Genomic DNA, 27,523 nt, shown 5'->3' on the forward strand with positions numbered 1-27,523 from the left:
GGCGAATCCACCTGAAAAAGATGTTGTCATACTCTACATCCCCTATAGACTCTCCACTGAAGGAACAGTATAATTTATAAGCTTGTCTTCCACATTATTCAGGTAGAGCTGCATGCGGACTAAATACATGCCAGAAAATATTGACTTGCTTTGTTGGACTGAGTTCTGTATTTGTTTTTCTTTCGATAGCTTTCATCTTTGTTTAGTCTTTGCGATAATTCCCACCAGGTTTCCGCCGTACAGTACCTATGGGGCGCAGGCCCAACAGGCTTGTCTCTGTGACAACAAGCGTAACACAGAACCCAACTCTCCAGACACAGAGAGCAAAGCTATGCAGAAAGCGAAGGTTCATACATACCTGAGGCTGGAAACCACATTCATCTGATATTTCTTATCTCGGTAAGGAGGTCTTAGTAGCAGATGTCATGCAGGAGCAGGTAAGCTACTTTTATAAAGAAAACTTTAGTGAAGAAGTATTTAGTGAAGTTTCTTGATCAAGGTTGGGATGTGTTCACACTGAGTCATTTTGCAAAGATTTTGAGCAGAAATTCTATGTTTTTGAAGAGGATTTTGGAAAGTTTTCACTCCAAAAACTCAGCAAATGACTCAGTATATAAACATACCCTTAGGGTATGTGCACACAACATTATTTCTGATTTTTTTTTTCACCTTTTAACTTAAAAAGACCTATGAAAGATTGATAACTCCGTAATCATACTGGCATGAAGAATCATGTTTCAAAGTCATTTTTACCATATAATGAACTCGGTAAAAAAAAAAAAACATAAAAAAAATGGTGAATTGCATTTTTCTAAACATTTCATCCCACTTGGAATTTTTGCCTTGTTTTTCACAGTACATTGTATGTTAAAATGTACTTTTTATTTTACAAAGTAGAAATTTTCCTGCAAAAAAAAAAAACCTTCTATAGTTATATTGATGGGAAAATAAAAAGTAATGGGTCTTGGAAGAAAGGGAGGAAAAAAGACAAATTTAAAAATGAAAATAGGCTGCAGGGGCAAAGGGTTCAAGTAACAGGGCAAAATGCAAATCAATAAGGAACCTGCAACTGTGCTCCAATCCGATCTAGAAGATGAATTTCTTGTAAGAAATTGATGACAAAAATGTTAAATCTTCTATCCAGGGCTGTTTTTGTCTATATGTTTTTAAGATTTTATGGCCTGAAGCTTGTTTTTGACTGTCAACCCTTTCTTTAAAAAAAAAAACAAAAGACTTTCCCCTATACAATATTTGTCCAGGGCTTCCACGAATCTTGATGAAGCCCTGCGGCCTGGAAATGCTTTACAGATGTTGACAGCTATTTTTTTTATCAAGTTTCAATGAATCAGCTACAATGTAAAAGATAATTTCCATTTATCAACAATATGACTTTCTTTTGTCCTGATTTTCCCAGGACCATCCCAAAAAGTTTCCGCTAGACAGACTACATACTATAATATCTTGTTACATATAGACTAAGTTGAGAAATGTATGCTAACATATAATTTACATTGTATTTGTCTTTATAAAACAAATAGAAGTTGTGTAACGAGTATCCCAGATGCAACCTAAGGAAAGGAAAAATATTCTGGATTGGCAGGTCAGACAATAATGGATCGACTCGCAACCCTACTCACTTAAGCCCCATTAAAGAGAAAATAAGGTATCAAATGTGAACATCTTCTTCTTCATTGTGTTACCAATGATTTTGAGCTTTATTATCAAGAATTTATGACCTCTGTAGGAAAGACTTGGATGGCGCATATGTGTCACCGAGGCGTCTTGCCTCGATGATGTAAGTCCCAGAATTGAAGGCTCCATCAACTGTAGGTTTTAATTGATACAGGATTTTGGGTCCGGGATTTAGGAGTGACCAGAAGAGTTAAGTGGGAATGGTCGCTCCCATATCTCCAGTCTGGGCTTTGCAGGTCCTACAAAAGACAGCTGAAGTGGCTCATGTGTCTCTAACATGTAATTGTTCATTAACGCGGCAAAAAAAAAGGGCAGCAGTATTTACCCGACCAGGTCTCAGAACTATGCATTATCATGATGCAAACATCACAAAAACAAAGTCCAAGTACTGTGGTATCATAAACACACTGAATCAAATCAATTAGTATGAACTAAAGGCAATTCACTGCCAGCACATACAAAGATAACCACTTACAAAGAGAATCATTTTAAAACATTGCAAGTTTTTATTATTAGATACACATGAAAATCTCACCAATAAATTACCAAAAAATTCCCTTTAAGATAATAATGCCAAAATAACCTCTTGTGTCAAGGGAGACATGCCAGAAAACAACCCATTCATGCCTAATTGATATTATCGTGATGCAGTAAACCCATGTAATAAAGATGGCGGCAACACTGGTGAAAAATTCCGATGAGACAACTACTCACAACCTACCAGTTCATGGAGGGGGTGATTGATTGCTTAGTATTAAAATTGCGCACAAAAAAAAGGCTGTGTAGGGCGCTGGTCACACACTGTTAGAGCACAGTGTCTGACCTACAGCATATTAGTGACACCCATACTATTAGGTTAGGTGGGCTGCCCAGCAGTATATATGTGCACCTCATGAGAACAGACACCCCAGTTTACAAGGCCAACTTTAATGGGCCTGGCTGCACCCCGAATATAAATAATATGCAAAAATATATATAATATAAAATATATATAATATATATGAGGTATTGGTCAATATTTTGGCCAAAATATGGAAGCTCGCAACCCGCGTCAAGGGTCCTCACCCTTGCGAGTACCTTGCCGGTATTCCTGCTGGGGTGAGACTGTACTATATATCTTTTCTTACCCAGTGAAAGTACTATTTTTGTTGTTATTCGTTTGTGCCAGGAAAAGGCTGTTTTCTTTCATTTGAGTGCTGGGTGGGGGGTACCGACATTGCTGGAACGGCACTGTCACCGGAGGTGAGGATAAGCTGTTTCTTCTAATTTATACAGAGTAATATAGCAATTGAGAAGGGGTTGTCCAAGTAGTGGACAACCCCTTTGATATTCAATTGAACAAGCTTATTGCTTTTGTCAATTAATGTTGCATAGTTTTTGCAATATGATTGTATGTCTTTATGAGGCCGGGATCACACATACGAGAGATACGGCCGAGTCTCGCAGGTGAAAACCCAGCTCTGGCACCGGCACTCCAGAGCGGAGCGTGCATCTCCGCTCCGGAGTGCCGGCGCCAAAGCTGGGTTTTCACCTGCGAGACTCGGCCGTATCTCGCGTATATGTGATCCTGGCCTAAAGGGAAGAAATCTTCATCTACATGCAATATGTAGGTTTTAGTTTCTGAAAGACAGGGAAGTCATCTAAGACTGAACAACAGAAAATGAACGAAAGCCAAATTAACAAGAAAAAGAGCATTCTGGTGGTGGACATCTACCATAGAATAGATGTTTGGGAGGAACCTGTACACATTAGATGGTCAGCTGGTCCCACCCAACTCATCGAACTATGACGAGCGACTTTAATTTTGTGTTTATGGCCAACTTTAGATTTCTGGAAATCTTATACTAGTCCTTTGGGATCCAGACTAAATATTCTAATGTGTACGGAATTTTTTAGATTTGTTTCAGGTTTGCGTGTGTCAAATTTATGTATTTGCCACCCTTTAGTGCAATCTACGAACTTTGCATCTCATACATTTTAATTTCTTGAAGGGATGTTCAACTACAAAAATGTTCAGCCATCAACTTAAGGAGGCCAACAGATGTCTTCAAAAGTGAAAAAAACGTGGACTTTGCAGGTAGATGGATACTACATATTCCAGGAATAGCTCCAACTTACTGTTCCGCCACCCCTCTAGTGCCGCCATTTTCCAGAGCCTCCTCTGGACTCTGTATCTATGTTAGTCACTGGCAAAATAGTTTTAACAAATATGTGTTGAAAAATGATTACTTGAAAGTAGGATACAGAGACCGGCAAGCACCAGGGAACTGATAGCCCAGGACCTATGGGATTATGAAATGAGCATTACATATACAGTCTCATCCATGTGGCTCTGTGTTGGATGGCAGTACATGGAGCTCCTGTGTGCCACAATATGGTTCTTCCACCTCGCACTGCTTATTCAGATCTGCATGTGATGAAGCATGCAACAATTCACAAGAAAAAAAACATCCATATGTTTCCAAAGGCCTGCAAAATAACAGTACAGGGCCATAAACCTAAATAGTAAAGCATATATTTGTTAGTCTACATCTTTAGTAAAACATTTCAAGGGGCTGGACCACCCTTTATTACAGAGCTGGGCTACCATGAGCCTTGTGCACTTACTGTAGTGAATCTTGAGAATGATTTCCTTTTTGCCGCCCGATGTGAGGGCGCTTAAAAATCTAATTGCTTATCTTGATTTATGGATGGACTCTTTGCATGCCACTCGTCAAACAAGACAAAAAGGAGCCTCATATTTTCTCCTCTACATTTTAGGCTACTTTCACACTTCCGTCGGTACGGGGCCGTTGCAAACCGTCGGCCTGACGAACCGACGGACGTTGTGCTAAATGTAGCACAACGTGGGCAGCGGATGCAGTTTTACAACGCATCCGCTGCCCATTGTGATGAGCGGGGAGGAGGGGGCGGAGTTCCGGCCACGCATGCGCGGTCGGAAATGGCGGACACGTCGCACAAAAAAAGTTACATTTAACTTTTTTTGTGCGTCACGTCCGCCAAAACACGACGGATCCGTCGCTAATACAAGTCTATGGGCAAAAAACGCATCCTGCAAGCACGTTTGCAGGATCCGTTTTTGCCCATAACGACGGATTGCGACGGAGCAAAAAAGACGGAAGTGTGAAAGTAGCCTTAGGTACAAGTTGCGCAGACACAGAGGTTCAGGTCAATGTGACGCACCCATGCTCAATTGGCATCTTCACCAAAAAAGACCTCTGAATAGAACTTTGTGGGTGAACTGAAACCTTCAGTGTCATGAGCTCACCTTTTTCAAGTATAATGCACCTGAGTAAATAAGCTTTAAGCTATATTATAATTTATGTTACTGTAATGTTATTTTTTATATAGGGCTTATTACCTAATCCTTATGTCAGTTGTGCTATTCTAACTAATGGTTTAGTACATTAGCTGCTGCTCTAGTAAATGGACCCTGTGGCTTACCACTAAGACAGTCATGAATGGAACTATTAAAGACAGATGAATACCCAGCAAACATCCCCGAGCATCCAATCACCGACTACTGTCATGATCTATTACATTTCTGTATGTTTTCTCCATGCACCACAGTCCTCTTGGGTAACCAAGAGATTAATTTAATGTTCCCTTTCTTAAACCTTCTGTTTGAGCCGCTAACATTTTCTCACAGTGTCTGATGGAAACATCTTTCTCTTATGTTCAGATTTGGGATAGGAGCCCAGAAACAGAGACCAAGCATTTTTATCCAACAAAAAAACATTTACTTCCCTCTAAAAGTAATTGTGGTTATCCTTTAAAACGTTTGAGTGGCAAATCTCCCGCAGTCAGGAAAGCACCCACCCCAGAAGGCTCACAGGACACTTACATTTTTAATCTTTTTATTCTTCTATCTCTTATTACAAAGTGAGAACCTCCCTCACTTTACTGACAGTTTTTTAGTATAGATTTAACCATTAGTGAGCAGTATCACTGCTTTTTAGTAGTATATGCCCAAAATGAGCATTACATATACAGTCCTTTGCATGTGGCTCTTGTCACGTGTTACATAAATAGGTCCAGTGGGTGACACAACAAACAACAACAACGGGATGGGAGAAATGAGAGGAAGGCTCTAACAGTAGGGAACAAGAGATGCGGCACCTCCTAACACAGCCTGAGCCTACCCCTGAGCTCCCCTAATGCCCTATGCGGGTCCTTCCCTCCACAGCTGTCACATGCCTGATCCCTAGCTATCACCTCACTCTACCCTGGCTAGTGCACTGGCCGGCAAGGCTGCTGTTGTGAATTCTGCTCTTGGGCTCCCTCCGGTGGTTGTTAGTGGTAGTGCAGTTGTCTTGCGGTTGTAATCCAGGGCAGGTGTTTCTGCTGATTGCAGCTCTACTAGGTATTTAGGTGTGCAGGATCCATTACTCCTGGCCAGTTGTCCATTGTTCTTGGAGGGATTACTTATCTCTCTGGTTCCTCATGCTCTGCTGCCAATTCAGCTAAGATAAGTGTCTGGTTTTTTTTGTCTCTGTGCACACATGCAGTGTGCTTTGCAATTCAGTGCAATTCATTGTGTTTTTGTCCAGCTTAGACTTTGTTTGGATTTTTCAGTCATGCTGGATTCTCAGGAGATGCAGATATACTTGCTATGTCTTTAGTTAGATGTAGAATATTTGTATTTTCTGCTGTGGATATTTTTAGGATTTTAATACTGACCGCTTAGAATTCTGTCCTATCCTTTTCTATTTAGCTAGAAGTGCCTCTTTTGCTAAATTCTGTTTTTCTGCCTGCGTGTGTCTTTCCTCTTATACTCACAGTCAATATTTGTGGGGGGCTGCCTATCCTTTGGGGTTCTGCTCTGAGGCAAGATAGAATTCCCATTTCCATCTATAGGGGTATTTAGTCCTCCGGCTGTGTCGAGGTGTCTAGGACGTGTTAGGTACATCCCACGGCTACTTCTAGTTGCGGTGTCAGTTTAGGTTTTGCGGTCAGTACAGATACCACCTACTCCTGAGAAAGTCTCTCAAGCGGCTCCAAGGTCACCGGATCATAACACGCTGCTAGCCTCACCACTGGAGATGGTATAAACACAGGGGGTAGTGACAATCACTAGAGAGACAAGAAAAGGGGAACAAGAAACTTAGCTCCTGCCACTGCTGCCAAGTTCCACACAACAGAAGACACTGACTCAGGAAGCCAAACTCCACCAACATAGCAGATAAACCACTGGCACCAGGGAGCTCCACACTCCTTGACTGGTCTTCATAGAAAAACTCTATTACCAACAGTCAGCTGATTAATCATGTGACTATTTAAAGGATGGTGGGAGTGATCACCACCTACATGAGCTGACCAGCAACACAACAGCTGCCGGCAAGGAAACTGACATTAACCCTTGCTGGCCTAAAAGGAAAAACCATGTTTAAATTTAAGCGGAACCAGAAATGTCAGGACTCCAAAAATGAGTCATGACAGCTCTGCGTTGGATCGCAGAGCTCCTCTGTGTGCCACTGTATGGTGCTTCCATCTAGCACTGCTTAGTGAGATCTGTATCTGATGGAGCATGCAATAATTAACAATACAAAAAAGCATCCATATATCTCCATAGGCTTACAAAATAACAGTGAAGGACCATAAACCCAGAGGCTGTTATAGGGAAGCGCGAAGTAAAGTCCTGGATGGAAGATATGTGTCACTGAGATGCCTAGCATCTGTGATGTATGTCACGGAAAAGAGTTCTCCGGTAACAATGAGTTATTAAGAGGAATTTTAATGGACAGAATTTTCAGTCCTGGATTTAGGAGTGGCCAAAAGAGCTTGGGTGGGCAAGGTTGCTCCTGTATATTCCAGTTTATGGCTTGCAGGTCCTATGTAAGGCAGCTGGGTTGGCCCAGGTGTGGTCTGTAGTGTTGGAGAGGAAAACACCATTAATGGTGGACAGACTGTTCCTGTAGATAAGCTTTGCCTACAATGCTCTATGGATGGAACAGTGCTACTTCATAGTGCCTACCCTGAGAAAATATTGTGTTTTTGCAAATGTTTTGGCTGAAGAAAAGTTGTTTATGTTATTTTTGAAAGTTTATGCCAGGAAATAAACTTTAACCTGTTTGACACTAAAATTCGTGCCTGTGTGGATCCAGCGGCTACCAATGAGTGTGAACCCCCACAATGTACAGAGCCATAATACAGCCATGCACAATGCCTTTACAGCGGTTGTCTCATGAAGACAGTCCCTGTCGATATGCCATATTATTATAGCGGAGAGTCTCCCATTAGGGTAACCCCTCATTATTAGTGGCTCCTGTTCTGGCAGATTTGAGCCATCTCAATATAGTATTTGTATAGCCACCACATAACACTGCAATTCACCTGCACCTTCCAGGGGCGATGTTGGGAGCAGGGGCACATTTACAGTGTCCCTGATAAGACAACCACTTTAAAGGCTATGTTCACCTTTTTTTTTTGCTCCAATGCATCTAAATTAGAGCAACAAAACTTCGAGACAATCTTTTTTTTTTTTATTAATGCCTTTTTAAGTTTATCTTATGTGTTCTCCTGTTTTTTTCTTTGAGTTCACCATTGTGGTTGGAATTAGGGGCTTCCAACTGTTTCTGTGAATTGCATCTTTATTAAAATTTTCTACATTTTTATTCAACTGTACTCCAGTTCCCCCTCCTCCTCCTCCTTCCGGAGTGATTTTATGTACGTCTAAAATCCTTGCAAAAATGTTTTGATGTTTTAGCCAAACAATATCTATGAATGACTTAACTCAATTGATGTAGAAAAAGTTAATTTATTTGCAATCCACAGTGAACATGCAGTGGGGAAAATAAGTATTTGACACACTGCCGATTTTGCAAGTTTTCCCACCTACAAAGAATGGAGAGCTCTGTAATTTTTATCGTAGGTACACTTCACCTGTGTGAGACAGAATTTAAGAATAAAAATCAGAAAATCACATTGTATGATTTTTACATAATTATTTTGCATTTTATTACATGAAATAAGTATTTGATACAATAGAAAAACAGAACTTAATATTTGGTATAGAAACCTTTGTTTGTAATTACAGAGGTCAGACATTTCCTGTAGTTCTTGACCAGGTTTGCAAAAACTGCAACAGGGATTTTGGCCCACTCCTCCATACAGATCTTCTCCAGATCTTTCAGGTTTCAGAGCTCTCACGGAGCAACATTGAGTTTCAGCTCCCTCCAAAGATTTTCTATTGGGTTCAGGTCTGAAGACTGGCTAGGCCACTCCAGGACCTTGAGATGCTTCAAGACACAAAAAAGCACAGTGAGGTCAAAAATACTCTGTTGTAAAAAAATCACAGTAATAAGCAAGTGCTAGTCAAAAGATGTAAAGAAAACAGGGTATTTAGTTGATACGTTTTTTTGCAAAAAAATGTATACTAAGCTGCTCCACCAAATCGCCAAGGTATACCCTTATAGAGCAGTCCTAACTAATGTATGCAATCCCTATCTGATATATTTAAAACCTGATTATCTGTATAGTACCTGTATAAGCAGGGTTCAGAGAGAAAAAAATATACATGTGGACATGCAGGATGGAACAGCTTAAATGCAAATGACCCACAGAGGAGTGGTGGACTCCCCAGTCTTGTAGAAACAAGAGAACAATTAGAACCAGAAACACATGGGCTACTTGCACACTGAACAAGTCTGTAGGAACCTGTTCACACCACCAGAAAACTTGAAGACACAAAAAAGCACAGTGAGGTCAAAAATACTCTGTTGTAAAAAAATCACAGTAATAAGCAAGTGCTAGTCAAAAGATGTAAAGAAAACAGGGTATTTAGTTGATACGTTTTTTTGCAAAAAAATGTATACTAAGCTGCTCCACCAAATCGCCAAGGTATACCCTTATAGAGCAGTCCTAACTAATGTATGCAATCCCTATCTGATATATTTAAAACCTGATTATCTGTATAGTACCTGTATAAGCAGGGTTCAGAGAGAAAAAAATATACATGTGGACATGCAGGATGGAACAGCTTAAATGCAAATGACCCACAGAGGAGTGGTGGACTCCCCAGTCTTGTAGAAACAAGAGAACAATTAGAACCAGAAACACATGGGCTACTTGCACACTGAACAAGTCTGTAGGAACCTGTTCACACCACCAGAAAACTTGAAGACACAAAAAAGCACAGTGAGGTCAAAAATACTCTGTTGTAAAAAAATCACAGTAATAAGCAAGTGCTAGTCAAAAGATGTAAAGAAAACAGGGTATTTAGTTGATACGTTTTTTTGCAAAAAAATGTATACTAAGCTGCTCCACCAAATCGCCAAGGTATACCCTTATAGAGCAGTCCTAACTAATGTATGCAATCCCTATCTGATATATTTAAAACCTGATTATCTGTATACTACCTGTATAAGCAGGGTTCAGAGAGAAAAAAATATACATGTGGACATGCAGGATGGAACAGCTTAAATGCAAATGACCCACAGAGGAGTGGTGGACTCCCCAGTCTTGTAGAAACAAGAGAACAATTAGAACCAGAAACACATGGGCTACTTGCACACTGAACAAGTCTGTAGGAACCTGTTCACACCACCAGAAAACTTGAAGACACAAAAAAGCACAGTGAGGTCAAAAATACTCTGTTGTAAAAAAATCACAGTAATAAGCAAGTGCTAGTCAAAAGATGTAAAGAAAACAGGGTATTTAGTTGATACGTTTTTTTGCAAAAAAATGTATACTAAGCTGCTCCACCAAATCGCCAAGGTATACCCTTATAGAGCAGTCCTAACTAATGTATGCAATCCCTATCTGATATATTTAAAACCTGATTATCTGTATACTACCTGTATAAGCAGGGTTCAGAGAGAAAAAAATATACATGTGGACATGCAGGATGGAACAGCTTAAATGCAAATGACCCACAGAGGAGTGGTGGACTCCCCAGTCTTGTAGAAACAAGAGAACAATTAGAACCAGAAACACATGGGCTACTTGCACACTGAACAAGTCTGTAGGAACCTGTTCACACCACCAGAAAACTTGAAGACACAAAAAAGCACAGTGAGGTCAAAAATACTCTGTTGTAAAAAAATCACAGTAATAAGCAAGTGCTAGTCAAAAGATGTAAAGAAAACAGGGTATTTAGTTGATACGTTTTTTTGCAAAAAAATGTATACTAAGCTGCTCCACCAAATCGCCAAGGTATACCCTTATAGAGCAGTCCTAACTAATGTATGCAATCCCTATCTGATATGTTTAAAACCTGATTATCTGTATAGTACCTGTATAAGCAGGGTTCAGAGAGAAAAAAATATACATGTGGACATGCAGGATGGAACAGCTTAAATGCAAATGACCCACAGAGGAGTGGTGGACTCCCCAGTCTTGTAGAAACAAGAGAACAATTAGAACCAGAAACACATGGGCTACTTGCACACTGAACAAGTCTGTAGGAACCTGTTCACACCACCAGAAAACTTGAAGACACAAAAAAGCACAGTGAGGTCAAAAATACTCTGTTGTAAAAAAATCACAGTAATAAGCAAGTGCTAGTCAAAAGATGTAAAGAAAACAGGGTATTTAGTTGATACGTTTTTTTGCAAAAAAATGTATACTAAGCTGCTCCACCAAATCGCCAAGGTATACCCTTATAGAGCAGTCCTAACTAATGTATGCAATCCCTATCTGATATATTTAAAACCTGATTATCTGTATAGTACCTGTATAAGCAGGGTTCAGAGAGAAAAAAATATACATGTGGACATGCAGGATGGAACAGCTTAAATGCAAATGACCCACAGAGGAGTGGTGGACTCCCCAGTCTTGTAGAAACAAGAGAACAATTAGAACCAGAAACACATGGGCTACTTGCACACTGAACAAGTCTGTAGGAACCTGTTCACACCACCAGAAAACTTGAAGACACAAAAAAGCACAGTGAGGTCAAAAATACTCTGTTGTAAAAAAAATCACAGTAATAAGCAAGTGCTAGTCAAAAGATGTAAAGAAAACAGGGTATTTAGTTGATACGTTTTTTTGCAAAAAAATGTATACTAAGCTGCTCCACCAAATCGCCAAGGTATACCCTTATAGAGCAGTCCTAACTAATGTATGCAATCCCTATCTGATATATTTAAAACCTGATTATCTGTATACTACCTGTATAAGCAGGGTTCAGAGAGAAAAAAATATACATGTGGACATGCAGGATGGAACAGCTTAAATGCAAATGACCCACAGAGGAGTGGTGGACTCCCCAGTCTTGTAGAAACAAGAGAACAATTAGAACCAGAAACACATGGGCTACTTGCACACTGAACAAGTCTGTAGGAACCTGTTCACACCACCAGAAAACTTGAAGACACAAAAAAGCACAGTGAGGTCAAAAATACTCTGTTGTAAAAAAATCACAGTAATAAGCAAGTGCTAGTCAAAAGATGTAAAGAAAACAGGGTATTTAGTTGATACGTTTTTTTGCAAAAAAATGTATACTAAGCTGCTCCACCAAATCGCCAAGGTATACCCTTATAGAGCAGTCCTAACTAATGTATGCAATCCCTATCTGATATATTTAAAACCTGATTATCTGTATAGTACCTGTATAAGCAGGGTTCAGAGAGAAAAAAATATACATGTGGACATGCAGGATGGAACAGCTTAAATGCAAATGACCCACAGAGGAGTGGTGGACTCCCCAGTCTTGTAGAAACAAGAGAACAATTAGAACCAGAAACACATGGGCTACTTGCACACTGAACAAGTCTGTAGGAACCTGTTCACACCACCAGAAAACTTGAAGACACAAAAAAGCACAGTGAGGTCAAAAATACTCTGTTGTAAAAAAATCACAGTAATAAGCAAGTGCTAGTCAAAAGATGTAAAGAAAACAGGGTATTTAGTTGATACGTTTTTTTGCAAAAAAATGTATACTAAGCTGCTCCACCAAATCGCCAAGGTATACCCTTATAGAGCAGTCCTAACTAATGTATGCAATCCCTATCTGATATATTTAAAACCTGATTATCTGTATAGTACCTGTATAAGCAGGGTTCAGAGAGAAAAAAATATACATGTGGACATGCAGGATGGAACAGCTTAAATGCAAATGACCCACAGAGGAGTGGTGGACTCCCCAGTCTTGTAGAAACAAGAGAACAATTAGAACCAGAAACACATGGGCTACTTGCACACTGAACAAGTCTGTAGGAACCTGTTCACACCACCAGAAAACTTGAAGACACAAAAAAGCACAGTGAGGTCAAAAATACTCTGTTGTAAAAAAATCACAGTAATAAGCAAGTGCTAGTCAAAAGATGTAAAGAAAACAGGGTATTTAGTTGATACGTTTTTTTGCAAAAAAATGTATACTAAGCTGCTCCACCAAATCGCCAAGGTATACCCTTATAGAGCAGTCCTAACTAATGTATGCAATCCCTATCTGATATGTTTAAAACCTGATTATCTGTATAGTACCTGTATAAGCAGGGTTCAGAGAGAAAAAAATATACATGTGGACATGCAGGATGGAACAGCTTAAATGCAAATGACCCACAGAGGAGTGGTGGACTCCCCAGTCTTGTAGAAACAAGAGAACAATTAGAACCAGAAACACATGGGCTACTTGCACACTGAACAAGTCTGTAGGAACCTGTTCACACCACTAGAAAACTTGAAGACACAAAAAAGCACAGTGAGGTCAAAAATACTCTGTTGTAAAAAAATCACAGTAATAAGCAAGTGCTAGTCAAAAGATGTAAAGAAAACAGGGTATTTAGTTGATACGTTTTTTTGCAAAAAAATGTATACTAAGCTGCTCCACCAAATCGCCAAGGTATACCCTTATAGAGCAGTCCTAACTAAGGAGCAACTTCTTAGTTGCCCTGGCTGTGTGTTTCGGGTAATTGTCATGCTTGAAGACCCAGCCATGACCCATCTTCACTGCTCTTACCGTGGGAAGGAGGTTGTTGGCAAAAATCTTGCGATACATGACCTCATCCATCCTCTCTTCAATAAGGTGCAGTCATCATGTCCCCTTTGTAGTCCATCGCAGCCTTGCGCTGATCTTCAATTTTGTCCCTGGTGCCCTTAGACAGCTCTTTGGTCTTGGCCGTGGTGGAAAGGTTGCAGTGTGAATGAGTGTATGGACAGGTGTTCAAACAGGTGCAATTAATCCAGGTAATGAGTGCAGAGTAGGAGGCTTCTTAAAGAAAAACTAACAGGTCAGTGAGAGACAGAAATCTTGCTGGTTGTTCGGAGATCAAATTCTTATTTCATGCAATACAATGTAATTTAATTATGTAAAAATCATACAACGTGATTTTCTGGGTTGTTTTTTTTTAGATTCTGTCTCTCACAGTAGGATACAAATTACAGCTCTCTCCATTCTTTGTAGGTGGGAAAACTTGCAAAACCGGCAGAGTATCAGATACTTATTTTCCCCTCTGTATATGATATTTTGGTCTCAGTGTAGACCTTCTTGAGATACACGGATTGCCCTAGGTCTGGAGAATATAGAACTGAAACTGTACAGGATGCAGTGCATCTGGAAAGTGGGAATATCATTAAAGGTATGGCACCTATAGACGTCAGCAAGTCAACATGTAATGCAATCATACTCCATAAAAGAAGGATCGGGCTGCACAGGACTGTACAGATATTACTACTCTTTATTGCTTCATTTTTCATTTTAGATTCATTTGAATAATTAAACCAAAAATCGGTTGTGATGACAGATATATTGTAGCCTCTAATATGGTGTTATTATTGTTGCTATATATTTAGTTCATACAGTATTCTATATTATTTCATTGAAGTTACCATATATAAAGACTAGCTGTTTCCAGCCAGCTAACACTCGGCATGCTCATTGCTATCTAATTAACGCTGCTAGTGATTAAACTAAAGTAAATAATGACAACATTCAATAGCGCTTATGCAGGTGGTAAATTAACTTAAAATGAAGTTAATAACAATAATAATAATTAAAAATCAGAATAATACTAATACATTTTATTCACAGTGTAAAATCAAAAGCAAACTGGATTCGTGTGGTAATGTCTGGGGACAGAGCCTCATGTGGTAATGAGTGGGGAGGCAGCCTCATGTAGTAATGTGTGAGGACGGAGCCTCATGTGGTAATATGTGAGGACGGAGCCGCATGTGGTAATGTGTGGGGACGGAGCCGCATGTGGTAATGTGTGAGGACGGAGCCTCGTGTGGTAATATGTGAGGACGGAGCCTCGTGTGGTAATAAGGAGGGACGGAGCCTCATGTGGTAATGTGTGGGTACGGAGCCTCGTGTGGTAATGTGTGGGGACGGAGCCTCGTGTGGTAATGTGTGAGGACGGAGCCTCGTATGAAAATGTGTGCGGACAGAGCCTCGTGTGGTAATGTGTGAGGACGGAGCCTCATGTGGTAATGTGGGGGGACGGAGCCTCGTGTGGTAATGTGTGTGGACAGAGCCTTGGGTGGTAATGTGGGGGGGCCGGATTATGTGTGGTCATATGGTGGGGGGGCGGGATTATGTGTGGTAATGTGGTGGAGGGGCGGGATTGTGTAAGGTAATGTGGTGGGGGGTGGGATTATGTGTGGTAATGTGGTGGGGGGGTGGGATTGTGTGTGGTAATGGGGTTGGGGCGGGATTATGTGTGGTGATGTGGTTTGGGGCGGGATTATGTGTGGTAATGTGGTGTGGGGCGGGATTATGTGTGGTGATGTGGCGGGGGCGGGATTATGTGTGGTCATGTGGTGGGGGTGGGATTATGTGTGGTAATGTGGTGGGGGGCGGGATTATGTGTGGTAATGTGGTGGGGGGGCGGGATTATGTGTGGTCATGTGGTGGGGGCGGGATTGTGTGTGGTAATGTGGTGGGGGGTGGGATTATGTGTGGTAATGTGGTGGGGGGTGGGATTATGTGTGGTAATGTGGTGGGGGGCAGGATTATGTGTGGTAATGTGGTGGGGGCGGGATTGTGTGTGGTAATGTGGTGTGGGGTGGGACTGTGTGTGGTAATGTGGTGGGGGCGGGATTGTGTGTGGTAATGTGGTGTGGGGTGGGACTGTGTGTGGTAATGTGGTGGGGGGCGGGATTGTGTGTGGTAATGTGGTGTGGGGTGGGACTGTGTGTGGTAATGTGGTGGGGGGCAGGATTGTGTGTGGTAATGTGGTGGGGGGGCGGGATTGTGTGTGGTAATGGGGTTGGGGCGGGATTATGTGTGGTGATGTGGTTTGGGGCGGGATTATGTGTGGTGATGTGGTGGGGGCGGGATTATGTGTGGTCATGTGGTGGGGGGTGGGATTATGTGTGGTAATGTGGGGGGGCGGGATTATGTGTGGTAATGTGGTGGGGGTGGAGCTACTGTGCAGGGGGCGGGATTAGCGAGTAATCACGATGCCTCTCATATATATAGATTACAATCAAGCTGATATATGTTGGAGAAAATATTGTCCTATTGTTTATTTAGATAAATAGATTCTTGCTGCAATGTCTTTGTTGCTGACACTTGTCTTTTTCTGCCTTACATTTTAGCAGTAGAAGGTGCTACCTGTAGTCTGAAAGAGAAATCCAAGAATGAAGAGAGAGTTCCTTCTGCATCTCAGTTCAGTATCCGCCAAAAGATTGATGTAGGAAAAAATGAGATTGGAGAATTCTGTCCTTCATACAGTGCAGCTGTTCCGCATTTCACAACAGGTGGGCTGTGGTTTTCTGCCATGTTATTGCATATAAATGGATGTCTTAAAACAAAGACGTTTAATCATCATCCTATGATCTCTGGCCACAATCTACCTTACAATATTGGAGTAGTAAATGTTGTTATGGGATTTCAGAAGATCCAAATTTCCAGTTACAGCCTTTTTTCTTTTTTTTTTATGGTGTGTTACTTTCTCCTATCATCACGCAACTGACTTACAAGATCAAGATATTATTATATGGAATTTGTCAGCAGATTTTTGTTATTTAATCTGAGAGCAGCACGATGTACGAGCAGAGACCCTGATTCCAGCGTTGTATCCCTTACTAGGCTACATATGCTGTAGTTTCAATAAAATCCCTGATTTATCAGAAGTAGATTTCAACTGAAAAGGAGACCTTCTGCTCTGTATAACCCTGTCCCCACCACTGATTCTGCCTATGCACAGTGTACACAGAAAGCTGCCAATCAAACCTGTGGGCGGGGTTATGCAGAGCTCAGAATTCTAAGCACTGCTAGATCTGCAGCAGAGAAAACAGGGATTCTATCAAAACTTCTGCAAGCAGCTCGGTAATTGACACATCACTGGTTATCTGGAGCAGGTCAGATATGACCTTGGTCAGATGTGACATCATTTGAAGTGACATCTTTTAAGTGTAACATCAGAAATATACCAGAAATAGTCCAGAAATCGGCCAGAAGGTAAGACTAATCACTGTCTTCTAATTTTACTTACCTTTTCTTTTCTTACCCTGCTCTATAACCATGCTCACATTCGCCCTCACCATCTTTGCTCCACTAATCCTCACACTCCGTCGCTATCCCCAAACCCCTGCACCCTTGAACCAAATAACTATCTCCCCCTCTCTCTTACCTCCCTGCCTCGCTTCATCTGCAGACCTGCTCCTTAACCTCAGACGATCACTCTCCTTCACCCACCTGCTTTCCCTTTTCTGATTCTTCTCACTGCTGGTGACATATTCCCCAATCCTACCCCCCCCCCCCCCCCCCCGCATCATACATCTCACTAACTTCTCACACTAAGGCTGACATCACACATAGCAGTATTTGGTCAGTATTTTACATCAGCATTTGTAAGCCAAAACCAGGAGTGGGTGATAAATGCAGAAGTGGTGCATATGTCTCTATTATACTTTTCCTCTATTTGCTCCACTCCTGGTTTTGGCTACAAATACTGATGTAAAATACTGACCAAATACTGCTAGTGTGACGGCAGCCTAAGAGAAACTATCGCAATTCCTCACACCTAAAATCTATGCCACTAACCCCCACCCCCCTGCTTCCTCACTCTGGAGCACTTTGGAATGCCCGCTCCATCTGCAACAAGCTCCATGTGATCCACAATCTCTTTACTTCTTGCAACCTTTTCTTCCTGGCCCTCACTGGGACCTGGCTGATGCGCGATGACATGGCCACCCCTGCTGCACTGAGTTACAGTGGCCTCCAATTTACCTACACTCCTCACTCTGGCAACAGACATGGTGGAGGAGTGGGTTTCCTTCTTTCCAAAAACTTCAGTTCTATCTAACCCCCACCCTCCCTTATCCTCCCTTCTTTAGAGGTTCACTCTGTCTGCATCTACTCTCCCTCTAATCTCTAAATGGCTGTCATATACCGACCACCGGGCTCAGCCACTGCCTTAATGGACCAATTCGCCACCTGGCTTCTTCACTTTCTCTCTGCTGACATCCCCACCATCATCATGGGTGACTTTACTATCCCTACTGGCACCTGCCAGCCAGCAGCCTCCAAACTCCTGTCCCTTACCTCATCCTTTGGACTTACTCAGTGGTACTCCACAGCCACCCACACAGATGGACATACACTAGACCTCATCTTCACCCGCCTCTGTTCCCTATCTAATCTCACAACCTCTCCCTTTCCCCTATCTGACCACCATCTACTCACCTTCTCATCCTTGTCCTCCTCACCCACCCCCCATGTCCAGCCACTAGCACATTCTTGCAGAAACCTTGCACACCTAGACATTCACAGACTCTCAGACTCTCTTCTACTTCTGTCCTCCATATCTTCACTTCACAACATGGACAGCGCCACCGCTTGCTATAATGCTACCCTCACATCAACCATAGATTCAGTCGCCACTCTCATGCATGGCAAAGTGCGACGAATCAATAGGCAACCCTGGCATAACAATCTCACCAAAAAACTTCGACAAGCATCCAGGGTCACGGAGTGGCTTTGGAAGAAAACACACCTGCCAGACGACTTCACAGCCTTCAAACAAGCTACACTAGCTTTCAAATTAGCCCTCACCTCTGCTAAACAGACCTATTTCACAAAACTTGTATCTTCATTATCCTACAACCCAAAACAACTGTTCAGCACATTCAACTCTCTCCTCCACCTACCACTGCCACTTCCAACTCCCCTCATTTCTGCCAAGGACTTTGCCGCCTACTTCAAAAATAAGTTCGACCAAACAAGGCAAACCTTTATCGTTCCACCACCCGAACCACTCCATATACCAGACTTCTGCCCTTCCCTAATAATCTCCCCCTGCAACATCACTGAAGGATAGCTCACTCACCTCCTTTCCAAATCACACCTCACCACCTGTGCACTCGACCCCATCCCACCCCACCTGCTCCCCAACCTCACTAACATGCTCCTTCCATCCCTAACCCATCTCTTTAACCTATCGCTATATTCTGGTACTTTCCCCTCTGCCTTCAAACATGCCACCATCACACCCATCCTCAAAAGCTAACCTTGACCCAACTGCTATGCCCAGCTATTGCCCCATATCACTGCTCCCATTTGCTTCCAGACTCCTTGAGCAGCATGTCCATGCTCAACTTTCCTCCCACCTCTCATCTAACTCGCTCCTTGAAAACCTCCAATCTAGCTTCCGTCCCAACCACTCCACCGAAACTGCCCTGACCAAAATTACTAATGACTTACCCACAGCCAAAGCTAACAAACAGTTCTTCATCCTCCTCCTTCCCGACCTGTCCTCTGCCTTCGACACAGTCGACCACTGCCTACTGCTACAGATTCTTTCTTCCCTTGGCATCAAAGACCTTGCCCTGTCCTGGATTGCCTCATACCTCTCCGACCACACATTTAGCGTTTCCCACTCCAACATTACCTCCTCATCCCGCCCTCTCTCTGTTGGAATCCCTCAAGGCTCTGTCCTGGGGATTCTGCTTTTTTCCATCTATACCCTTGGACTAGGACAACTCATAAAGTCCCATGGCTTCCAGTACTACTTGTATGCGGACGACACTCAGATCTACCTCTCTGGCCCAGATGTCACCTCTCTGCTGTCCAGAATCCTGGAGTGTCAGTCAGCCATATCCTCCTTCTACACCTCTCATTTCTTAAACTCAATGTAGACAAAACCAAACTCATCATCTTTCCTCCATCTCACGTACCTCCCCTACCCGACTTATCTATTATGGTAAACAGCATCACGCTCTCTCCCTCACCTGAAATCTGCTGCCTCGGAGTAACTCTCGATTCTGCCCTGTCCTTCAAACCGCACGTCCAAACTCTTGCCATCTCCTGTCACCTCCAACTCAAAAATATTTCCAGAATCCGTCCTTTCCTCAGCCCTCACTCTACAAAAACTCTTGTGCATGCCCTCATCATCTCCCGCCTCGATTACTGCAACACCCTCCTCTGTGGCCTCCCCGCTAACTCTCTTGCACCGCTCCAGTCTGTCCTCAACTCTGCTGCTCGGCTAATCCACCTCTCTCCTCGCTACTCCCCTGCCTCTCCCCTCTGCAAATCCCTCCACTGGCTCCCAATTCCCCAGCGAATCCAGTTCAAACTACTAACACTGACCTACAAAGCCATCCACAACCTGTCCCTCCCTATATCTCTGAACTAATCTCCCAATATCTTCCCTCACGTAATCGCCAATCCTCCCAAGACCTCCTACTCTCCTACACACTGCCTCCAAGATTTCTCCCGAATATCCCCCATCCTCTGGAATTCCACGCCTCGACAATTCCGATTATCCACCACCCTCGGATCCTTCAGACGGAACCTGAAAACCTATCTCTTCAGGAAAGCTTACAGCCTGCAATAACCATTGTGCCGCCTCACCACCACCCGAGCTCCCGCCTCACCACCTCCGGAGCTGCTGCACCCCGACCTTCTGTCTCTTCCCCATTATCCCGTAGAATGTAAGTCCGAAAGGACAGGGTCCTCTCCCCTCTGTACGAGTCTGTCATCATAAATTTGTGTACTGTAAACAATATCTATAACTCTGTATGTAACCCCGTCTCATGTACAGCACCATGGAATTAATGATGCTATATAAATAATAATAATAATTACTGGAATCAGGGTTTCTGTACCTACAGCATGCTGCTCTCAGATTACTTAGCAAAACCCTGATAACTGATTCCCTTTAACCCCATAAGGATGTGACTTAGTTTGGTACATAACTTAATAATGACCAAGTGACATAAATGAAAGGCAATTGATTCTCTTTAATCCCACTTAATACATTTGTAATAGCGCAGATTAAATCATCGGCTCCTGCAACGCAGCAGGAGCATACAATAGCATTCAATGAGCACTATGCAGGGAATTAATATAACAGCACTACTGGTGACCTGGCAATCAAATGATCAACGGGTGTCTGCCCAGCTCACCAGACCACCTCAATTCTAGCAGACCCACATTAGCTCTGCCAGTGACTTGTATCAATGTTTAGGGCTGGTTTTCCTTGTAACTGGGGCTCCTATGCATGGCTCAGTTACAGTGAGAAAATGTACAATATTTGGAAAAAAAACCAGTATGTCCTGCGGAAATCTTTTTTTTACTTCTGGGAGGAAAAATGATGTTAAAACATGTATTTAATCAAACATGAGAAAAAAAATGTAAAGAAAGAAAAGAAATCCCCCCTCAAAATAATATGTAAAAAAACAACAAAAAAAGAATACAATTATTCCTGCGTAAAACGAGATCACATAAAACCATGTAAGAGAAAAACTGAAATCTGGAAAGGCAAAAACTGAAAAACAACTTGGGAACAAGTTAAATTGGTATCCCCAGGATTAAAAAATATTCCCTATCCAAAGGCTATGGGGTCCAATCGTTGGGACGCCCAATAATGCTGAGAACGGCGATCTGAATGTTTAAAGTCCCGTCTTGAATGAAAGGGAGGTGTGGATGATCGACCTCCACTTTATTCATTGTGTATTGGACTGACAGAGAAAGACCAGCACTGGGGTTGGCGCATGCACAGCACCACTCCATTAAGACTACTACCAATAGCTATCACATTTCTTCACAGGTAAGCCCGAGATAACAGTACACAACAGCAAGGTTGCAACTCAAGCTCCGTCCCTTGTCAATTTACAGCCATTAAACCCTGTGCAAAAATTTGGGTCCAGCACGTTACATCTCTACATCCCAACTGCATCTTATGAAGAAGAGGAAGCAGACACAACCGGGTACGTTGCTGAGTCTACGGTATCATTCTGTGCTGCCTACAGTTTTCCCTCCAAATGTCCATTTCTACTGATATTAGAATAACTTTTATACTCTCAATTAAATGCAGTTAGATTTGTATCTGCAATAGAGCAATTATGGAATTACAGTAAACAGAGATCTCGATGCTAAAAATGAGTACGAAAATTAACTTGGCGCAATTGTACAATATTTTACTGTACAAAGAAGGATAATTATTTGCTTGAACCCGAAAATTCATTATATCTTTTTATTATTCTATATTTTGCCATTATCCAAACTTCATTGATTAGATCATATAATGCACTAAGTAAATTCTTAGTAATGGATCCTCTCATTGACTTAGAGAGTAAATATGTGTTACTTTATTTGGTTTAGCTGTGTATGAATCTAGTATGTGTCCAAGTATGTAGAATCAGGGCTTTGTAAGTATTACTTGGCATGTTTCCGTCTATTGTGTCTACGTTTCTATATCCATACTCTTCTATTTATGGAGAACAGCTCTAGTCATTTCCAGAATTTTGATGGAATAAATATTTGCCTGGTTTGTACATGAGGAAAAGGGTGCTGAAGATTTTTTGATGGTGGAATAAGCCGTCATTCGTTCTGTTTCTTTGGAAATACTAACTCCAAATAAGTTGTTCTAAAAATTAAAGTATTCTCTAGTGCAAATCTGGCCGGGTCACATCCGGCCCTCCGGCTGTTTCAGTCTGGCCCGCAGACCGAGATGGCTGAAAACACTGACCCATGAGCCGCACTATTCTCTCGCTAGATGCGTGTCCATTGCTGTCACTGCCACCCATATCCTGATATCACTGCGATCTGCATCCTCAGGGCACAGATGGTGGTGAAGACATTGGTGGAGGACGGAGTCGCTGGCTCCTTCTTCCACCAATCAGAATGTGCAACTGAGACAGCAGACACAATGTTGTCACTACATTGCGTCAGCTGTGAAGAGTCAGCGCATGGAAGACCAGACTAAAGTGGTGGGGAATGGGAGTGAGGTGAGTATGTGTTGTTGTTTTTTTCATCTGTGTATGGGATATGTGCCTGTATAAATTAGGATATGTTGGGGCTCATACTATAGATTGGGGCTATGTAGGGGCTCATACTGTATATAGGGAGCTATGTGGGGGCTCATACTGTATATAGGAGGCTATGTGGGGGCTCATACTATATATAGAGGCTATGTGGAGGCTCATACTGTATATAGGAGGCTATGGGGGGCTCATACTGTATGCATGAGACTATGCAGGGGATCATACTATGTATAGGGGCTATGTGGAGGCTCATACTGTATATAGGGAGCTATGTGGGGGCTCATACTGTATGCAGGAGACTATGCAGGGGATCATACTATGTATAGGGGCTATGTGGAGGCTCATACTGTATATAGGGAGCTATGTGGGGGCTCATACTGTATGCATGAGACTATGCAGGGGATCATACTATATATAGAGGCTATGTGGAGGCTCATACTGTATATAGGAAGCTATGGGGGGCTCATACTGTATGCATGAGACTATGCAGGGGATCATACTATGTATAGGGGCTATGTGGAGGCTCATACTGTATATAGGGAGCTATGTGGGGGCTCATACTATGTACAGTGGGGCAAAAAAGTATTTAGTCAGTCAGCAATAGTGCAAGTTCCACCACTTAAAAAGATGAGAGGCGTCTGTAATTTACATCATAGGTAGACCTCAACTATGGGAGACAAACTGAGAAACAAAAATCCAGAAAATCACATTGTCTGTTTTTTTATCATTTTATTTGCATATTATGGTGGAAAATAAGTATTTGGTCAGAAACAAACAATCAAGATTTCTGGCTCTCACAGACCTGTAACTTCTTCTTTAAGAGTCTCCTCTTTCCTCCACTCATTACCTGTAGTAATGGCACCTGTTTAAACTTGTTATCAGTATAAAAAGACACCTGTGCACACCCTCAAACAGTCTGACTCCAAACTCCACTATGGTGAAGACCAAAGAGCTGTCAAAGGACACCAGAAACAAAATTGTAGCCCTGCACCAGGCTGGGAAGACTGAATCTGCAATAGCCAACCAGCTTGGAGTGAAGAAATCAACAGTGGGAGCAATAATTAGAAAATGGAAGACATTCAAGACCACTGATAATCTCCCTCGATCTGGGGCTCCACGCAAAATCCCACCCCGTGGGGTCAGAATGATCACAAGAACGGTGAGCAAAAATCCCAGAACCACGCGGGGGGACCTAGTGAATGAATTGCAGAGAGCTGGGACCAATGTAACAAGGCCTACCATAAGTAACACACTACGCCACCATGGACTCAGATCCTGCAGTGCCAGACGTGTCCCACTGCTTAAGCCAGTACATGTCCGGGCCCGTCTGAAGTTTGCTAGAGAGCATTTGGATGATCCAGAGGAGTTTTGGGAGAATGTCCTATGGTCTGATGAAACCAAACTGGAACTGTTTGGTAGAAACACAACTTGTCGTGTTTGGAGGAAAAAGAATACTGAGTTGCATCCATCAAACACCATACCTACTGTAAAGCATGGTGGTGGAAACATCATGCATTGGGGCTGTTTCTCTGCAAAGGGGCCAGGACGACTGATCCGGGTACATGAAAGAATGAATGGGGCCATGTATCGTGAGATTTTGAGTGCAAACCTCCTTCCATCAGCAAGGGCATTGAAGATGAAACGTGGCTGGGTCTTTCAACATGACAATGATCCAAAGCACACCGCCAGGGCAACGAAGGAGTGGCTTCGTAAGAAGCATTTCAAGGTCCTGGAGTGGCCTAGCCAGTCTCCAGATCTCAACCCTATAGAAAACCTTTGGAGGGAGTTGAAAGTCCGTGTTGCCAAGCGAAAAGCCAAAAACATCACTGCTCTAGAGGAGATCTGCATGGAGGAATGGGCCAACATACCAACAACAGTGTGTGGCAACCTTGTGAAGACTTACAGAAAACGTTTGACCTCTGTCATTGCCAACAAAGGATATATTACAAAGTATTGAGATGAAATTTTGTTTCTGACCAAATACTTATTTTCCACCATAATATGCAAATAAAATGCTAAAAAAACAGACAATGTGATTTTCTGGATTTTTTTTGTCTCAGTTTGTCTCACATAGTTGAGGTCTACCTATGATGTAAATTACAGACGCCTCTCATCTTTTTAAGTGGTGGAACTTGCACTATTGCTGACTGACTAAATACTTTTTTGCCCCACTGTATAAGGGGTTATGTAAGGGCTCATGCTGTATATAGGAAGCTATGTGGGGGCTCATACTATATAGGGGGCTATGTGGGGGCTCATACTGTATATAGGAAGCTATGAGGGGGCTAATACTGTATATGAGGCTATGTGGGGGATCAAACTATATATAGGGGCTATATGGGGGTTCATACTGTATATGGGGAGCTATGTGGGGGCTCATACTGTACTTAGGAGACTATGTGGGAGCTCATACTGTATATAAGGGGTTATGTAAGGGCTCATACTGTATATAGGAGGCTATGTGGGGCGCATACTATGTATAGGCTATGTGGAGTGGTCATACTGTGTATAGGGGGCTTTGTGAGGGCTCATACTGTATATATGGTGCTGTGTGGGGGCTCAAACTGTATATAGGAGGCCTTGTGGGGGCTCATACTATATATAGGTGCTATGTGGGAACCATACTGTATATAGGAGACTATATGGGAGCTCATACTGTATATAAGGGGTTATGTGAGGGCTTATACTGTATATAAGAGGTTATGCGATAGCTCATACTGTATATAGTGTGGCTATGTGGGGGCTCATATTGTATACAGGAGGCTATGTGGGGGCTAATACTGTATATAGGAGGCTATGTGAGGGCTCATATTGTATATAGTGTGGCTATGTGGGGGCTCATACTGTACATAGGAAGCTTATGTTGATTATAGGTGGTGCTGTGTGGAGGCTCATGCTGTATATACAGGGGTCTGTGTGGGTGCAAAGGGTATATAACGAATGTCAGCATACTTAATTCTGCTCAATATTAAGTTATACAATTTATATTAATATGTTAATATTAATATGTAGTAGAATTAATTTCAGCCTATTGGTTCGACCTCCACAACTGTCACAGTCACTCATTTGATCCCTCAGGAAAATTAATTGCCCATCCCTGATCTAGTGTATCCTAAATGATGCAGAAAAAAAATGGGGAAGGAATGTTCACCCAGTTATTCTACAAAAGACTCAGAAAATAAGTTTACAGATATTTTTAAAGCTTCTCTGTATCTCTATACAGTACGATCTTGGTGTACCTAAGTTTTGGATTATGCTGGTACATATTTATCTTTTTTTGAAGAATTAGTGTACCGGACATTTCTGGTGATTATTTAGAATGAGCTTTCACGTATGTACATAAGGAATATCAATATTTTTGGCAATTATATGTAGTTTTCACACATTTTATGTGCAATGGTCAGTTATCTCTGAGCTAGCGGGTAGAGACTCGTAACTGCACACAAAAGCATGAGACATTACAGTTCTCCTGTCTCTACGTAGCACATGTTCCAAAGCTAAAGCAGCAGCATAGAGGACACAATACTACAGTATTTAGCAGTGTAGCTGTGAATCCAGCTCTGGGGTGAGATAAAACACTTACTAAAAAGCAGCATGATCTGTCTGTGTCTGTGCTTCTCTCTGCACCTTCCCTCTCCATAGACCTATATAGGCAGCTGTAATCTGACACCTCAGTGGGCTAGGAGCTGCTTTGACAAACATGGATTTAGATGTTTTTCAAAGTGAATGAAGGGTTCAAGAGGCGGGGGCGAAGGTGAAAAAGTGGAGAGAGGATATTTCTGTGCTAAGATATATTAGGTTTCTTATTTCTGCTTGTCCTATTCATTAATCCAAAGTTTGTTGATAGAGATCATGCAGGACTTTTCCTTTCCTAATCTATTTTATAATATTTTAAAGGAACAAGAATGAAGCCCCCAAAAATAAAGACTCAAGAATTTCAAGAAATGCTTTAAAAGTTGACCCTGTAAAGCCACTGATTCCAAATTCTTCTAAACGAATGACCGATAAATGGCCACGCGTTCCATGCAAAGAGGCTCTGGCAACAGCTAATCTCTCCATCCAGTTTTCTGGAGACCACAAAGGACTAAATCCATTGCCCACAAGGAGGTGTCTAATAGACAACAGCAGAAATAGGTTTTTACTGGAAGACTCAAACATAGGGAATCCAATTCCGAGGCCAGTAAGTAATATAGGCTACAGATTGGGATCCTATCACCCAGGCAAGACAACCGAAAGCTCCGAGTATGGACTTAATGTCAGCACCTTGAAGTTAAGTGATGATAAACCTAGAGGATTGTACTTGTTAAGTCAACGAAGAGGACTGGACAAGATCGAATTCTTTCTTCGACGTAAAAAGGAGCATGAAATAAATGAAGAGCAAGGTACAAGGTGTAAAAGTCAGTCCGATATACTGGATTTCGAAAAAAGAAAGACATATATTTAATATCATTCAGTCCAATGTGTATAGTAGCATTTACAATTCAGATCCAGTGGCCTTCTCGATGGCATCCCACCACTGATGGACACAGGCAGAAGACAACCCCCGTGCAAGAACAATATTAGGGCCATTTGCAATCCAATAGCTCATCATAAGATGTGTCCCACCTTCTCTGCAATGGAAGTCAGTGGAAGTTTGATGTAAACCCTAAATGTCGTCATGACCAGGAAAAACATTGTTTCA

The 27,523-nt window shown here is 42.1% G+C and overlaps 1 protein-coding gene and 1 long non-coding RNA gene across 2 annotated transcripts; both read left to right on the plus strand.

The window, feature by feature from the left end:
* LOC143809248 (uncharacterized) lies at nt 1–27,523 on the plus strand. Its single transcript, XM_077292364.1, has 7 exons — nt 1–102; nt 190–437; nt 1,539–1,663; nt 3,684–3,769; nt 16,171–16,332; nt 21,627–21,786; nt 26,740–27,523. The coding sequence occupies exons 2-7, from the start codon at nt 426–428 to the stop codon at nt 27,284–27,286; spliced, it is 1,092 nt and encodes a 363-aa protein (XP_077148479.1). The 5' UTR covers nt 1–102; nt 190–425; the 3' UTR covers nt 27,287–27,523.
* Nucleotides 8,953–12,178, plus strand: LOC143809247 (uncharacterized). The gene is made up of 8 exons (XR_013222171.1): nt 8,953–9,111; nt 9,186–9,549; nt 9,624–9,987; nt 10,062–10,425; nt 10,500–10,863; nt 10,938–11,301; nt 11,376–11,740; nt 11,815–12,178. It is a non-coding gene; the product is annotated as an uncharacterized LOC143809247 (long non-coding RNA).

Source organism: Ranitomeya variabilis, chromosome 2 (assembly GCF_051348905.1).
Source record: "Ranitomeya variabilis isolate aRanVar5 chromosome 2, aRanVar5.hap1, whole genome shotgun sequence".
Taxonomy (NCBI): Eukaryota; Metazoa; Chordata; class Amphibia; order Anura; family Dendrobatidae; genus Ranitomeya; species Ranitomeya variabilis.